The following is a 17,269-nucleotide window of genomic DNA, read 5'->3' on the forward strand; positions in this document are numbered from 1 at the left end:
TGGCTGCACAAACAGGGTGATATTAGAGATCTATTGCCTAATCTCAACTCTTTTAGCATGACTATGTATAGTATTAGTATTTAGTATAAGGAAACACAGGAAATAAGGCAGTATTACCATGAGAGTAGGATCAGAATAGGATTAGTAAATTAAAATATATAAATTATTATTACAAACATTTTACAAAAATTTTGCTTTAGATACACTCAAAGTTACAGGACCAGTGGACAGGTATGGCAGAGCAGTCAGGATTTTCCATGGGTAAATTTAGATAAAAACCAGCAATAATGGATCTTCTTACACTGACATAAGGTGCTATGATCATGTAGGTTTATTTTACGTCTTAGTTTTATTAGGACAATAACAGGAGTTACATTCTTAAGTCCTTGAACTATTCATGCAGCTCCCAAACTGTCTTGAATCTTTGTTGATCAACTTCAGTACATGAATTTGTAACTTCCTATTTGTATGCTATTGTTTTTTATTTACCCACTTTAGCATGTGATTAAGTAAAATCCCCATTACCTTTTACTGTGAAATCCTCCTGTCTGAGGTACATTCCTTGAAAATTTGTGACTTTCCAGCTAGTGTCCAGAGATCAACAGTACCCTGTCACCAGGACTGAATAAAGTCTAATAGTGGAGTATCTAACGAAAGGGTTGCACAGAACACTCAACTGCTTTTAAAATTTACTGTACAGCCCTTTTGAGGGGAGAGAGACTGACATAGGCTCCTCTGTGTTGTTGTTCCCCCCCCTTCTCTTTTCCTCTTACTCAGTGCCTCCTGATACCCTATATGCCTAATTTTCAACCATCTTAGTGTTTTCAACTACACAGGAAATTGTCAAGAAACCTTTTTGAGATACTAAGGATTAAGAGAAAGGGCTTTGGGGCAATAACTCATTAAAAAGCCAAAGAGAAGTAACCTTTGTTAGCATTCTCCAATCTTACATCCGCTAACAAACACTCTTAGTAAAAGCTATCACACAGGGTCTTACACTCCTGGGCTCCTCGCAGACCCCCCTTTCAACTGATTATTTTACTTGAAACAATCCAGTGTTTGAATTAACAGTCTAACTGACTAATAGCTTACACTATTTATCATCATTTTCATAGGAAAAATCAAAATATTATCTTGAAATACCTTTTTCAGTGCTTTATATGCCTCTATGTAGGGGAATATAATGCTGAATGCTTCAGACAGCCTTTATTAAAAAGTAAGATTATTTTAAAAACTATTTTTAAAGTTTTCAAAAAGTAATGGCTAGTCTCTGAATCTGTACACGTAGCACAATCACACAGGACAGACACAAACTAAATTAACACTCTGGATTATACCTAATATAGGAATATTAATAAGTCCCTTACTTAACCAATATTGTCCAGTAGATACCTTCCCTGGACTGCAAACTAAAAATGTAATATTCTGCTTGCATAAGCACTGTGATTAGCACATATTCTCAAGCTCTCTATTTGCTTATGCTTTATTTTGTTTACCAAACTGAGATTTTGTTGACGTGTTTGACAAATTTAGTTAAGTATATGTGTATTTTTTAAAGCCTTGTTAGTAATTAGCTGTAAATTACAGTGGCAATTATCACAATATGCTTTTATCTCAGATTCACTCATGATCGGCATCCTCCCAGTTATGCGCAATGCAATTTCCTCTCAATGAAGGACATGATAAATCCAAAACTTTCCTGCAGTAAACCCATGTAAAGGCCATTTTAGGGTAGCATGATATATAGCTGTAGGATAAATTCAGACCCTTCAAGCATGCATAAAAATGGTAGGGAAAGGGATGGAAAACAGGATTCTGAGGCAGTGTCTTACAGCTTCTTTTGTGGCTGCACCGAGGGAACAGTTTCTTGTGTAAGTCAAATGTTAGACAATAACCAGCTACTATGATGTCTTACGGTCAGAAAAAAATGCGGTTGGTGTCTGATCAAAGCTGGTCATTCTCTCACAGGAACTAGTTCATTTGTGTGCAGAAAACTGACCTTCAGGGAAATCAAATTCCTTAAAATTGCATTGTGGAGAATTAGAATTCACTCCCAGAACAACAGTAGCATCATTTTCATAAAAGAAAAACAGAAAACAGAAAACCAAAACCAAACCAACCCTGGGTTCCTGGACTAAGTTCTGCTCACCTTATCTCATGGTAGAGAGGAATATACTTAATCCCCAGAACAGTGTATTCAGGTTGTGCCTGTGTAGCCTTTATTTATTTATTAAAGAATGAAAGCCACGCAGATTTGGGATGGTTGCAGTGTTAGAGAGTTGCTAAGGCTAGCTGTGACAGTTTCAATGAGACATCTGTAGAAGCAAGGCTGTTGGCATTGCCTTTTTGCCCCCAGGTTGGTGTCCTACAGTACAGCTGGCAGAAGCAGAACATGTGAGCTGTCACAGACTGAAGCATGTTAGTGTAACCCAGTCTGATGAATCACAGACACGGATGTATGATACGAAATACCTGAAGGGTCATACTGCTTTCAAATACTTTGGCTGTCAGCAGAAGAAATGCAGGGAGGGCATGCAAAGCCTTCGGGTAAGAGGTACTGCCAGAGAAAGTCCACTTTTGTGTATTTTCCTAATAAGAACAAACTAAGAGACACTGCCATCTCTTCTGTAAGTCAGTGCTTTTCTGTATCTTTTACCTTCCTATTCTAACTCCAACAACTCCATGGAAGACATAGGTAGAAAATGTACCCATTTAAACAGTAGTGTCTATTTGTTGTTTTGCTCTACCATATGTACTTCTATACCTTCTTCGGGGTAATATAAAAGCTTGGTCAACTTGCAGCTCTTCATCGAAAATGATGGGATGGCCTGTGACACAATGAGCGGTCTACCATCTTTTCCATTGCAGTTTGATTTTCTCCTTAAGTTTTCTTAAGACAGGAGCCTGGCCTGTCGGATGTTTTGGAGCTACCACTCATATTTACGTTTACTCTGAGTCAAACACACATCACAAAATTTCATTTGACTTGCACTCTGTGCACTCATATCATGATCAATTACAACCTCCAGCTGGGTAATCATTTTGAACTTCAAACTAGTGACTACTATGTGTTATTCTGGTTTCTCCTATACTGTTTCTGTAATTTAACTTGTTTAAGTAATTACTCTTTACTCCTGACCTAGGCATAAAACTACAAGAAATTGAGCTTTAAATGGTCATTGATCAGCAGAAGGATATAGAGAAATATCTAATTACATTGATCTTTGAGAAATGTTGCTCGCTTTAAGTCACAATTACGATCCTTTCTCTTTGTGAAGTAGAGCACTGAACTTTTCTGACTGATTATGTTCTGCAGATACACTTGTCAGATACTGCTTTAACTGTCTGTTAATTACAATATAGGTATCTATGACCCAGAGATAAGGTTAAGAAACCAATAATGAACAATGCAATGACCACAGCACTATACAAAATGCCATGGACAAAATCACTGGTTGGCCAGCCACAGACTAATAGGATACTTGACCGACTATTCCAGCATTTAAAGTTTGCACTTACCAACCTCCACAACACTAGAGCAATTGGGGTCTGTGAAGCCTTCAGGACACTCGCATGAGTAGAAGTCATCATTCAGCCCTGACAGACAGATGCCACCATTTCTGCATGGGTTGGAGTCACACACATCCCCTGTGGGTTAAAGGAAAAAAGAATTCCTGTATAAAACTCTCCAAAAGTTAATGCACAAGTTCTAAGTATGACAGATTGCTGATAACCAAGAACAGAAAGGAATAACAACCTCTGTGTCCTCTGAATACCTTTTGGCTAATTCCATTTGTTATTTATTTAACAGCACACCTCTGTGTAATCATCTCCCCCTAGCCTTCTACTCTGTAAAATGTGATTCTCTTAGATACACTGACAGCTATTCACTTGCAAAAGACAAAATTTAACAAAAAATACATTTTTGCTTTCTCTCATTTGAAGTCATTCAGGACATATACTTGGAAAGGAATTTACCCAGGATTCTATCTCTCTAGGTTTCCTTCAACATAAAGCTGAATGGTGGTTTCAATTCAGGCTATTGGCTTATCACCTAGTTCATAAGCAATGAACTGTGGCTGTAGCTACACCATCATGTGCTCCAGACTTATGCTCCCTTAAATCACTCTATAGCACAGATTTGATCCAGATCAGGCATTGGCAGGCAGCTGTATTTCTGCTAAACACAGAGCATGGCATTCAGGCCATGTGTGCTTCTATGTTGGCTTTATGTCAGTCAGACGAAGACCAATTATATGTGATCCCAGGATAAAGTTTAACACTGCAGACTAAAGCCATTGAAGTGTTTTGAGCAATTTCATTCTAACAGTAAGTTCACACCCAACCAATGATTTTTGATGTGGAGCCCTATGACTGGAGCTGCTGTATGTTCACACTGTGCCCCCAGAGAGGCTTCCACTATGACTTGTGACCCACCAACTCCATAGAGGGATGGAAGCTAAAGGACTTGAGCAGCCAAAGTCCCTCAGTGCTCCTCAACAGTCCCCTCCATGTTCCAGGGAAGTTTGTGAAGTTCTCCCATAATTCATTTTGATTGCAGAATCAGAACGAATCAGTTAGAAACAAAGCTATGCTTTGCTTCAAAACTATGCTATGCTATGAACCAACTATGCTTCAAAACTTCCTGGGACACAGGGCAAGCTTCAGCCTGCCTAAATAATGCTAAACAAGCAGATTTTGCTTATCCTTCAATTGCTCTTCAGTGAAGACACCCTATTCAGTCAATTAGCATTGAGGTGATCAACAGTGGAAAGACATAAACTCTGAAAGATGCACCGCAGGGCTGCTGCTTAAGCTCCGAAGTTGAATATGTCTCCAGTATTACCGGTGTGTACAACACATTACTGTGATTTCCTATCTAATATTATTTAAAATGGCCTTCATGAAGAGATATAAAGAAGAGAACAGAGTCTCTGTTCAATTCTTGTAATTCCTCAGTTTTAACACCCTTAAAGAACCCCACCCTATCACAGTTCTACAATTATGCAGAAATACAGCACTGCATCCTGTTCCCAATGGGATAACTGGACACAATCCTAAAAAATGCCCTAGGCTTTGTCAGCTTCAATTTCATTTTTTTTTCTCCGATAATTAAATACATATTTAGATGTATTAATAAAAAATAAGTACTTTATTTTGTATGCTTTTTAAAATTGAAACATTGCCAGTCTTTTGCCATGTAATTGTAAAGAGTTCTAGAAATCCACTTGCTTATGTCAGTAGTACTGACATTATAATACATTTTGGACTACAGTGGTAGTAAGGGAACTCAAAATCTTTTCAACGCCTTTCTGGCAAATCGACTTCAGATTAGTGCCTGGTGTAAGAATTCTGATCTAGCAATCACTTAAGAAATTTAACTGATATACAAAACTGCCTTTATGAATTCCGTGCATCAGCAGCAAAAAACTCTAGTTGTGGGATAGTTTGCTGGGTTATTTTTAATTTTATTTAATTTTACGCTGTCAGCTTAAAGCTGCCTTCATGACACGGAGAATTGTCTTGTGTCTACATACTTGGTATTAACAGTTTTCTCTTGAAAACTGTCCCGCTGGCAGAGAAGTAGAGCTATTTGAAAAAAGGCAAAAGACACAAGACATTACCTGTCTAATGACTAGACATTATCTGTCTTCCTAACCGAATCTAAATAAGTCAAGACTCCTCATTTTCAGTGCTTGCTGCATTATTGGGGTAGCAAAGGATGCTTGTTTTTTTACTTCATAGGGCTTAGGCATTTGCTTGTGAAAGAACAACTACTATTAACTGAATGCTTTAACAACTGTATTCCCATAACTTTAATTAAATTAATAAATAGCATCTGAAGCAGGAAAACTTATGCAAATCTGTATGGATATTCTGATTAAAATGAGAGGGGACATTTTTACTATGTGTTTCCTGATTCAGTGTTCTTCTGATTTCAATTATGCAATACAAGAAAGAAAAAGAAAGGCAAAAATACAAAATATTGTTTCCATTTGTAAGTTTTATATTGACTGACAAGCAGAACACATCCCCAGTTTTCCGTTGTATTTCCGGAAACTGACATCGCCTACTATAACTGAAGTGTGCATACTTAACTATGTAGTTTTCATCTGTCTGAAAGTTCATGTTGTTTTTTCCAGTCTGAAGTGACCCACCTACAGTTCAGGACTAATAAAGCAGATGCTGTCCTCTAACAACAGTCATTTATTTCCACATTCAGGAAATAACTGCAGTAAGTGCTCTATTGACCCACCACGTTGGGCCAAATTCTACTGTCAGTCACGGGTATAAATTTTTAATTGTCATTGTATCACAACACAGCAATAAAATGAATACAGCACACTTAAAAAAAAAAATTGTTCTCTAGGCTTTTTTTAACGACTCTGACAGCTTTCGTCCATAGTGAGTAACTCCATTAGTGAACTTCGATCTCTTATTAAAAGCACTTGGAGAGGAACTGTTACGTTATTCCACGACATACCTTCACATAACCACTCTTAAGCCATATCCTTTTCACAAAATACTGAATGTACAACTATTGCTTTTTTTCCACAAGCAGGTAATGGTGGGGAGGAGGGTAAAAATTGTAAATCCGCTCTTTGTTGAACTTTACACTTTTATGTAGCATACTTTTTGATCCTATAAAACCCCACAAAATGTTACACGATTCTTGACTGAAGAGTGCAATACTTTGCTTGACAGCAAAGGACAACTTGAAAAAAGGAACTCAACTGCTGTGTATAAATAATGCAGCACACCATGATGGTTGCAGTTAGACCATCAATCCTTGTCAAGAACAGAAATTCACAGAGTTTATGAAAACAATTTTTGTGATATGAAGGCTAAAGAAGATGCACTGTGCAAACAGAAGAGTACCATCCACAACCACCTGCACACAATACTTCATAAAGCACTCTTGGTTGTAACAGCACATAGACCAGCCAGCTACCATTACTATATGCAAATCAATTTGCAGTTCACTAATGTTTGTCAATGAAAAAAAGAGAAAGAATTATTTACTCCAACTTAAAACTCTTTACTCTTGAACATTATAGCTCCTGAGATAGCAATATCTGCAAAAAACCTAAGGTACAGGATCCTGAATTAGGCATGGGAGAAGCATTCCAGTCCCTATGCACAAAATCATTATCCTCAAATTAATACAATTTCCCTCAACTATCTTATAACACCTAGAATGACAACTGTTACTATTTCTGTCAGAAGTGTTACTGTAAGAAATATCTGCTTGAGACAATGAAATAATGACAAAGAAAGATACATAATTTCAAAAAATCACACGGATTCACAAGATTTCAAAACTGGAAGGAAAGAAGTGATAGAAGAAAGATGATTCCAGTGTTTGGCCACTTTTTCTTCTATAATTTAAGAATAGAGCATATTCCCTGAAATAAAATGTATGCCTGGAAAAATTCAACCCTATTTATTCTTTTATATAATGTTCATTGAATATAAATATGAACACGTTTAGTATGCATTACATATTGATGCAGTGAAATTTACAGAAGCAGATACTGAGGTAAATATACTGATACTGCAGGAGTCCAAGGAGATGCTGACACTCATTGAAACAAAAGGCATGATGAAATCTAGAGGTAAACAGCTGCAAATGTAATGACATACAAGTTCAGGGTGCTAACATGCAAGTTGTTAGGAGGTACAACACTCTTCACTGGTATGCTATACAAAGGGTGCTTTGTAGCTCAAGTGTTTGGTTTCACCATTGATGGGAAAAGGTGGACCATTGCTTCTACCTAAAATAGCAGCTTTATTTTTATTCAATTTCCTATATTGCTACATGAAATATGGCTTACTTTAAAAGTTCTCTCTAAAGAGATAGAATGAATAGCTATTCCCTTTCATGACAATAAAACTTGTTACAAAGAAGAAATCTCCAGCTGGCACCAAAGAATAAACAGTCCAGAAAACACACAGTCAATAGAAATTTGGTCTAGCGATAGTAAAAATGAGCCTCAGTTCTGAAGCCCAGAAGAGTAACTAAGCTTCAGAATAAGACTGAGAAAGTACTTGCTACCAGTAGCAGTTTAATGTTAAAATAAATTTTCAGAAAAAAGCTTTAATAGTTTTCTGATTTACAGAATCGTGTGTACAGTGTCCAAGTTCAAATCTATTTCTCCACAGCTGAACCACTACTGAAAAGCAGAACTATAAATCATATTGAAGACACACCTGTGCAGAGATGCAAAACGTGAACATGAAAACAGATGAGGTCTGCAGTTCTTTTAAGAAATTTGTAAGCTGTTTTTTCAGATTTAATGGTGAGGCAGCTATTTCCCAAGGTAAAAAGACAGTTGAATAATTAATTAGTATCCTTTATTATTTGAAAGGAAAGTTAAAGTTCCTAGATGTCAATAGTTCATCTACCTCCTTCTGCTTGTTTTCTGGGCCGATTTGCTTACTATGCAGGTAGAAGGCTCAGCTAACTTTCTAACTACAATATTCATGGCAGACTGTTTAAATGGTTTTAGAAAATGAATAAACTGATATCATCAACTCTGAACGTCTGTATACAAATTGGATGGGAAAACTTACAAGGGAATGTAAATCTCAGAATAATAAAGTCATGATTTTATCACAGATCTCATGAAAATTGAGGTAGTTGCTTCTTCTTCTGAAAGCCTCTAGGATCAAGAGACTGTATGCACTTAAACAAGAGGTAGCTTGTAGTTGTGGAGAACTGCAGCATACTCGTGTAAACTAGGTGTAAACATTTCTTCAAATTTAACTTTTTCTGGTCTTGTAATCTGAGGGGGTGCACCAGCTGATTTTTGAAAACCTGAGATGGTATTACGAAAAGAAAATCAGATTATTCTAAGCAGAGGATTCTCATTCAAATACCACCCTGGGACTGGACTGAAACATTAATCCTGGGTGAAGATGAAGTGCTGACTTAAGCTTTGGATTTAGTCTAATAGTACAATACTGTAAAAGTGTGTCCCTACTTTCAGGGTTAGAAGAGAGCCCTAAAGTAATGTCTGCAGAGATTAATTTCTACCATAATAAATCCCCTCCTGCCTTAAAAAAGTATAATCTCTTCCCTTTCTAAAGGTCTACAGTATGAGCTACTTTATTCATTTGAATGTGAAAGAGCAGTAGGTCACTGTACTTCAGCCTGCTGTGTTACCATCTTTTTAAGCATCTGATGTTTGACAAGATGAAATACAAGTAGAAACAGAAAACAGCTTAAAAAGTAAACTCCTCTTTCTTTCATAGGTTGCAGAGAGTTCACTTCTATGCCAACTGGCTCTGCAGGGAAAAAGATTAACTATTCCTGTCATTTCAAATCCTTATTGGTAAAAAATGGATTAAAGGAGAAATATGGTTATATAATACACTTCTGAATAATTTTACAACTTGTGGAAAATTTTTCATGCACACACTGTCACAAGGATTTGGGGGAAGCTATCATCAGTTGAGACATTGTGTCATCAAAGCAAAAAAGATACATTTCCCCAAACTGATCAGCTGATGGTACCAGTGGCACACCATCCCTAGCACCCAACCTCAGCGAACAGCAGTGATTCTTCCTACACAAGCAGGGAGATAGCTGATAAATGCCTTTAACGAAGGTGCCCTAATCACTATCAACATGACCTTCTACAACATCTTTTCTCTCTTTGTGCTCAACAAAGCTAGCAAAAGTTAGCTAGGCACTCCTTGCACATACTCATTTGATTTCAGCTGTCATTCACACCAGCCGTGTTTATACAATTATTTGCCACTCACTAACACTCACGTGAATCAGCCTGCATTTCTGCACCTGTTCAGATCTACAGGATGAGAGAGGTTTATGAAAAGGCAAAGAATAAGAGTTTGAGACTTTCTGTACAAGGCACTTAGGCTGAACTGTCCCTCCATTAAGTTGTTTTGTCCAATTAAAACTTTTCAGAGAGGTATCAAGTCATGATGGGAATACACTATCATTTCCAGTCACTTGTCCTTTGTTTTTAAAGCTGATCAGGAGATTTTTAGTAGTATGTTCACTTGAAATTTCTCAGTTAATAAAATATTCACATTTCCTGCTAGAATTTACTATGTTTTGCAGATCTCTTGATACAGCTTCACTGGTTTCTGTCAAAAATCAGCTGGGCTCCTGCAGGCTTCTACACCAACTGCTAGTAGGCTCCACTTCTATATCCATGACCATCAGATGGTCAATATAGGGATCTAGATTTATTTGACTTAACCTACATTGAGCTTTTGATCATTAGCTCTTCCTAAATCTTTCTTCAAAATATTCATGGTTCCCAAGGCTCTGGAAATGCCTCGACCCCTTGATGAGGAAACAATTCAAGACACACAGCAGCTTCTCTCTTGCCCATCCCCTGTGTCCTGGTTTCAGATGAGACAGAGTTAACTGTCTTCCTAGTAGCTGGTACAGTGCTGTGTTTTTGAGTTCAGTATGAGAAGAATGTTGATAACACACTGATGTTTTCAGCTGTTGCTAAGTAGTGTTTAGTCTAAAGTCAAGGATTTTTCAGCTTCTGATGCCCAGCCAGCGAGAAGGCCGGAGGGGCACAAGGAGTTGGGAGGGGACACAGCCAGGGCAGCTGACCCCAACTGACCAACGGGTTATTCCAGACCACGTGGCATCACATCCAGTATAGGAACTGGGGGGAGTGAGGGGCGGGGGATCGCCATTAAGGGACTAACTGGGCATCAGTCGGCGGGTGGTGAGCAATTGCATTGTGCATCACTTGTATATTCCAGTCCTTTTATTATTAATATTGTCATTTTATTAGTGTTATCATTATCATTATTAGTTTCTTCTTTTCTGTTCTATTAAACCGTTCTTATCTCAAGCCATGAGTTATATTGCTTTTTCCTGATTCTCTCCCTCATCCCACTGGGTGGGGGAGAAGTGAGTGAGTGGCTGTGTGGTGCTTAGTTGCTGGCTGGGGTTAAACCACAACACCCTGGTTTCCGTGGAGGAAAAAAAGCATGCACGCAGTCAAATCAGCAGCACAGACCAAAGGGTGCCCTTTAAAATGAACAGTTGTTAAGTATTTATGACCTTCTCTAGACAGGTAACATCTTTCTTCTGTCTCTTCCTTATGGACTAAGAGCATTCAGGCTGGACAGAGAATGGATTGAGAGCAGCCCTGAGGAGAAGGACTTGGAGTCTTGGTTGACGAGAAGCTCAACATGACCCAGCAATGTGCGCTTGCAGCCCAGAAAGCCAACTGTATCCTGGGCTGCATCGCAAGAAGCGTGGCCAGCAGGTTGAGGGAGGTGATTCTACCCCACTCTGGTGAGACCCCACCTGCAGTACTGCATCCAGCTCTGGGGCCCCCAGCATAAGAAGGACATGGGCCTGTTGGAGCAGGTCCAGAGGAGGGCCATAACGATGATCAGGGGGCTGGAGCACCTCTCCTATGAAGACAGGCTGAGAGGGTTGGGGTGGTTCAGCCTGGAGAAGACGAGAAGAGAAGAGACGAGACGAGAAGAGAAGAGAGAAGAGAAGAGAAGAGAGAAGAGAAGAGAAGAGAGAAGAGAAGAGAAGAGAAGAGAAGAGAAGAGAAGAGAAGAGAAGAGAAGAGAAGAGAAGAGAAGAGAAGGCAAGGCTCTGGGGACACCTTACGGCAGCCTTCTAGTACCTAAAGGGGGCCTACAAGAAAGCCAGAGAGGGACTTTTTGCAAGGACATGTAGGGATATGACAAGGGGTAATGGCTTTGAACTGAAAGAGGGGAGATTTAGATTAGATGTAAGAAAGAAGTTCTTCCTTGTGAAGGGGGTGAGGCACTGGCACAGGTTGCCCAGAGACGTTGTGGATGCCCCATCCCTGGCAGTGTTCAAGGCCAGGCTGGACTGGGCTTTGAGCAACTTGGTCTAGTGGAAGGTGTCCCTGCCCATGGCAGGGGGGTTGGATCTAGATGATTGTTAAGGTCCCTTCCAACCCAAACCATTCTATGATTCAGGTACACATATTCTTACTGGACTTGACAGTTATCTTTCCATTTTCTACTTTCACTTCATCAGTGAAGCAAGATGGTTTAAAAAAAAAAAACGAACTTATTGTGAAGTATCACTTTTAAATAAACATTCCGACTTTTCATCCACACTTTACATCTCAGTTTTACCTTTCCATTTCTCTTTTTATGCTCCACAGCTTTTGAGGTTAGCAATTTGGAAGTTCCAGAGTGTGTGTCTATGTGTATACACACACACACATATATATATTTAGCTCCATACTTAGATACTTACATATACTTTATATATCTAGGGAAATTAAAGTGGTTTGCTCTCCCTTTGTTTGCCCTATATTGGATATATTCAGACACCGGTTGCTAGGCAATTATTAATCTCAGCACTGGTGAATTTATCTTTTCCCATCCTAAGTAAATCCAAATTTGAAAGCTGAGCAATTAAAAAGTCATCATTAAAAGTTTTTAAAACTCTAATTACATTTCATGATATCCTCCTATGTTCACCAAAATGAAATACCTTAAAACAATAGGAATTCTAAACATATTCTCATTACACTTTGAAAAGTATTCATCGATCTCTAGTTAGTTATTTCTATTTTTGGATATCCACTCTTAAATACCTTATTTAGTCCCATTTTTTACAAGAGGTGTCAACACTATTGAAGAAATGGGCAGCATTTCATATCCTGACTTAGGTATCCAAAAAATGGAACAGGCAAGATTTATAATTCACTTTTCAAAATTTTGACAAATCATGTAAGTACCAAGTGCATCCTATAAAAACCCTTAAATATATGTCCACATATCTACAAAAATATATATATTCATAAAAAAATACACACACATTCACCTGCATCAACAGTTTCAGAATGTGTACTGAAAATGAAGGACTGTTTTCTGCTTTCAAGCAACATTCCAAACTGCAAACCATATTTGAAAATACTCCATGTCAAGCAGTCTGCATTGGCTATGTCTAAATTAGAAAATAGCCTGGCACAATGTGAGCAGGTCAATATTTCAAAGCATGTAGTGCTCAGGCTTCTGTATCTACATTATATCAAGTCTGTGGATTTTGTTCAGATTTAATCACTTCCCACCATGTGATTTGAAGGTGCCTAAATGACCAGTCGTTGGTTCAGACCCTTAAGTAACCATTAGGGTCTCCGCCTGAGTACAGTTTCTCGTGCGACGTCCTCGGGAATGAATCCAGCTCACACCCATCAAAACCCCTCTGCAGGCAGAAGCAAAGTGAGTGTAGGACGTGGAGGTAATCAAGGGATTCACTTCCAGAGCCCACCGGCACGCTAGATGACCATTTTAACAGACGTGCTAGCACTGAACACTCTTTCCTCCATGAACTTTTTCTACAATGAACTCTTCTCTTCTGTTATACCAAACCCTGCAGCTAAAGAGAATAAAGCAAAATATTCTTTAAGTTTCTGTTGTTATAATTAGCTGATCTTACTGCATTTATTTCATGCATTTTTTGGCCACACAGATATTTAAATCTATCACCATGAAAGTTCTGTCACCATCAAAAAAGACATGTCACCTAAGGAGATAGAACGGTATTGCTGGTTTTCATCATTTTCTTTCTGACTTTACAGGAAGGTGATGTTACTGATCACACTCAGAATACTAATTAGGTAATGAAGATATGTGTCCCTCCTGTGAAAAATATGAAATAATAAGGGCTTTACAGCTGTCAGCTACAATAAAGAAGTGATGCTTTTTATTTTGGATCATGCAGCTGGCAGTAACATGTAAGCTCTGTGGATGAATGATGCAAAACCTTTCGGTAATTTTTGCTGAGAGTCTCTGAAAAGGTGAACAGATACAATTTTTACCTTATTTACTTAAACTTGTTCAGAAATAGAATAAAATCTTAAACTTTTGCACATACAGACTCGTGTATAGATTGTATAGCATACTGTTACTTATAGAAGAGGTTTCTTCTAGCCCTAGATCTTCCCCAATACAATATAAAATTAGATGAAACAACATGTCTACCAGGCACATTTTAACTAAAGGCCTCAGGCAAGAACTGAGTGTGAACCTCTGAGAGCACTTACTCCATGCACCAGCATGTGACACAAAGACCTAAAACAAGGATTTGGCCAAAGTGGTAAATTGGATTACATAAAATCGTTTGATGGTCACAGTTGCTTCACGCACATCCACATTGTACTCAGTTGTGCAGCATAGCCCTGACCTTAAGCAACCACTTAGCCTCACTGCTCTGCAGCTTTCCCCAGTTTTTCTTTCATAGTGGCCTTCCAAGCACTCAAAGCTGTGCTGCAAGGACTGTCTAAGACTTTAAAAGCCACTTGGCTATATGATGGCTTACAGGAATGTTAAGTAAGAAAACAGTTTGTGTATCAGTATGGCCACACTGCACTAACAAACTGTGTTCTTGGTAGTGTTTTTTTAATTTATTTTTATTTTCTAGTGTAATCTGTAAACCAAACCTAAACAAAGATGGGTAGCAGCTTGAATGTGCTTGCTGCTTGTTGCTTGGTATGGAGTAAGATTTGAAAACAAAGAACTGGGAATAGTAACTGAAAAAGGATGAGAAAGAAAAAAGTCTGGCAAAAAAAACAGTATAAATGAAAGATATTCACAAATGGAGTGGCTGAGAATGTGATGCTTTTTGTACACCACATTGTAAGACGGACCTTAACTGTTATTTTAATAATGGTATATACAGATCCTTGACTATTAAGCTAAATAACTATTCTGTTTCAGCTTCTGAACATAGACAAATGTTCCTATAACAACTGGTTTCTTGTCTGGCATTGCAAGACAAATAAAATATCTGATCTGGAGAACTGAAGTGCACTATAATTGCTTCTAGTCTCAAGGCCAAGTCATTGACCTGCCCTTCAACATCCCAGCTACATCCCAGATTCAACAGCATGTCTTAAGTGGACCTGAAAATAAAGCTGGCTCCCACTCTGGCTTAATTAGTAGGAAAAAGAAAAAGAAGGGTTTGCCTAACTGGCCTGCTATTTTTTTCTTTGTTTATCTGCAGCTTTGCTTTATTAACTGCATCCAGGTAATGTTAACGTGGTTAATTATGTATAGGGTGTCCACGACGTACTGTTTAAAATCAACTGCTGTTCTTTCACGCTTAACAGAGTCCTGAGCCTGCATGTATAGCATATAATTTAAAAAACACAGGACTAGTCAGAAAGTAAATAACAAAGGAAGGGAAAAATACTAAAAAGGAGGTGAAGATACTGAATATTATGAATATATATTTAGGGAATAAATATAATCTATGAAAAACAAATTAATGCCTTTTTTCATCAAGCATAGAGAACAAAGGGAGGAACGTGATTGCAGTTTAATAGGTGCAATTACATTCATAAGCCTTTGTCACTGCACATCAGTGCCTTCTGATCTTTTGCCACATTCCACACTCCTACAATTTGTAAACATGGGATGTCACAACAGAAGACTGTAGTTTTTTTGGAGTAAGAATGAGGCTTTTCATGCTATGTGCTAGCACTACACCAATGTAATGTGTATTATATATACATATGCATATAAAGCACATAAAAGTATATAGTATGTAAAGTATACAAAATAACATTCTAGATCACTATCATCTTCAGAAACAAAGAAAGGATCCAGAATAGAAAACACCCATGGACATGAACATCTTTTCTGTCAGAAGACTTCATCCAAGTACAGTTTCTCATGGAAAAAATTCATGGAAAATTCACTTTGCTCTGCAAAACCCAGACCCTTTCACGTTGAAAAGATGAAAGAATGATGAATTTACTTTTCAACAAAGTCTGAGATAAAAGTAGATTAAATTTATTGCATTTTAAAACAAAACATTAGGATACTACTGTGGAAGGCTGCTCAAAGCATTGGACTGTTGTAGCACAGGAAACAGAATCACAGAAGTGTTTGGGTTGGAAGGGACCTTAACAATCATCTAGATCCAACCCCCCTGCCATGGGCAGGGACACCTTCCACTAGACCAAGTTGCTCAAAGCCCAGTCCAGCCTGGCCTTGAACACTGCCAGGGATGGGGCATCCACAACGTCTCTGGGCAACCTGTGCCAGTGCCTCACCCCCTTCACAGGGAAGAACTTCTTTCTTACATCTAATCTAAATCTCCCCTCTTTCAGTTCAAAGCCATTACCCCTTGTCATATCCCTACATGTCCTTGCAAAAAGTCCCTCTCTGGCTTTCTTGTAGGCCCCCTTTAGGTACTAGAAGGCTGCCATAAGGTGTCCCCAGAGCCTTGCCTTCTCTTCTCTTCTCTTCTCTTCTCTTCTCTTCTCTTCTCTTCTCTTCTCTTCTCTCTTCTCTCTTCTCTTCTCGTCTCGTCTCTTCTCTTCTCGTCTTCTCCAGGCTGAACCACCCCAACCCTCTCAGCCTGTCTTCATAGGAGAGGTGCTCCAGCCCCCTGATCATCGTTATGGCCCTCCTCTGGACCTGCTCCAACAGGCCCATGTCCTTCTTATGCTGGGGGCCCCAGAGCTGGATGCAGTACTGCAGGTGGGGTCTCACCAGAGTGGGGTAGAATCACCTCCCTCAACCTGCTGGCCACGCTTCTTGCGATGCAGCCCAGGATACAGTTGGCTTTCTGGGCTGCAAGCGCACATTGCTGGGTCATGTTGAGCTTCTCGTCAACCAAGACTCCCAAGTCCTTCTCCTCAGGGCTGCTCTCAATCCATTCATCCTCCAGCCTGTATTGATACCAGGGGTTGCCCCAACCCAGGTGCAGGACCTTGCACTTGGCCTTATTGAACTTCATGAGATTTACACAGGCCCACCTCTCAAGCCTCTCAAGGTCCCTCTGGATGGCATCCCTTCCCTCCAGCATATCGACTGCACCACACAGCTTGGTGTCATCAGCAAACTTGCTGGTGGTGCAGGATATATTAAGAAAAAAGAATAATTCAGTTTGAAAGATCTAGTTTAAATTCTAAGGGTACAGATCGTATTTCTAGATTTTTTTATCACCTCTGATAACCTGCAAAATACAGAAATAGCATTATTTGAAAGAGCTTCAGGGGGTTTAACATTTTGAAATATACAATTCACAACTGTATTTGAGTTTATTCAATTCTCAGTAATTATTTATGGTAATTATTGCAGTTGGGTATTCAGATGGTGACCTTACTGAATTTGTTGCTAAAAAAAAAAGATTAATCTGAAAATTAAAGATGATTTTAAATGAAAATTCAGTACACTTTGTCATGACACATTTGAGTTTCTGATACTGATAATAAAATACTTCTTAATCAAAATTGAAGTACTACATATCTGCGAAGCCTTC

At 38.7% G+C, this 17,269-nt stretch overlaps 1 protein-coding gene across 1 annotated transcript in view; it reads right to left on the reverse strand.

Annotated features, from left to right (window-relative positions):
• EDIL3 (EGF like repeats and discoidin domains 3) overlaps nt 1–17,269 on the reverse strand; it is a 269,327-nt gene that overhangs the window by 198,007 nt on the left and 54,051 nt on the right. The window contains exon 2 of the mRNA XM_069777348.1: nt 3,520–3,648. Coding sequence (XP_069633449.1) covers nt 3,520–3,648 — 129 coding nt within the window. The remainder of the gene's footprint in view (nt 1–3,519; nt 3,649–17,269) is intronic.

The sequence above is a fragment of the Haliaeetus albicilla genome, chromosome Z (genome assembly GCF_947461875.1).
Source record: "Haliaeetus albicilla chromosome Z, bHalAlb1.1, whole genome shotgun sequence".
In the NCBI taxonomy this organism is placed as follows: domain Eukaryota; kingdom Metazoa; phylum Chordata; class Aves; order Accipitriformes; family Accipitridae; genus Haliaeetus; species Haliaeetus albicilla.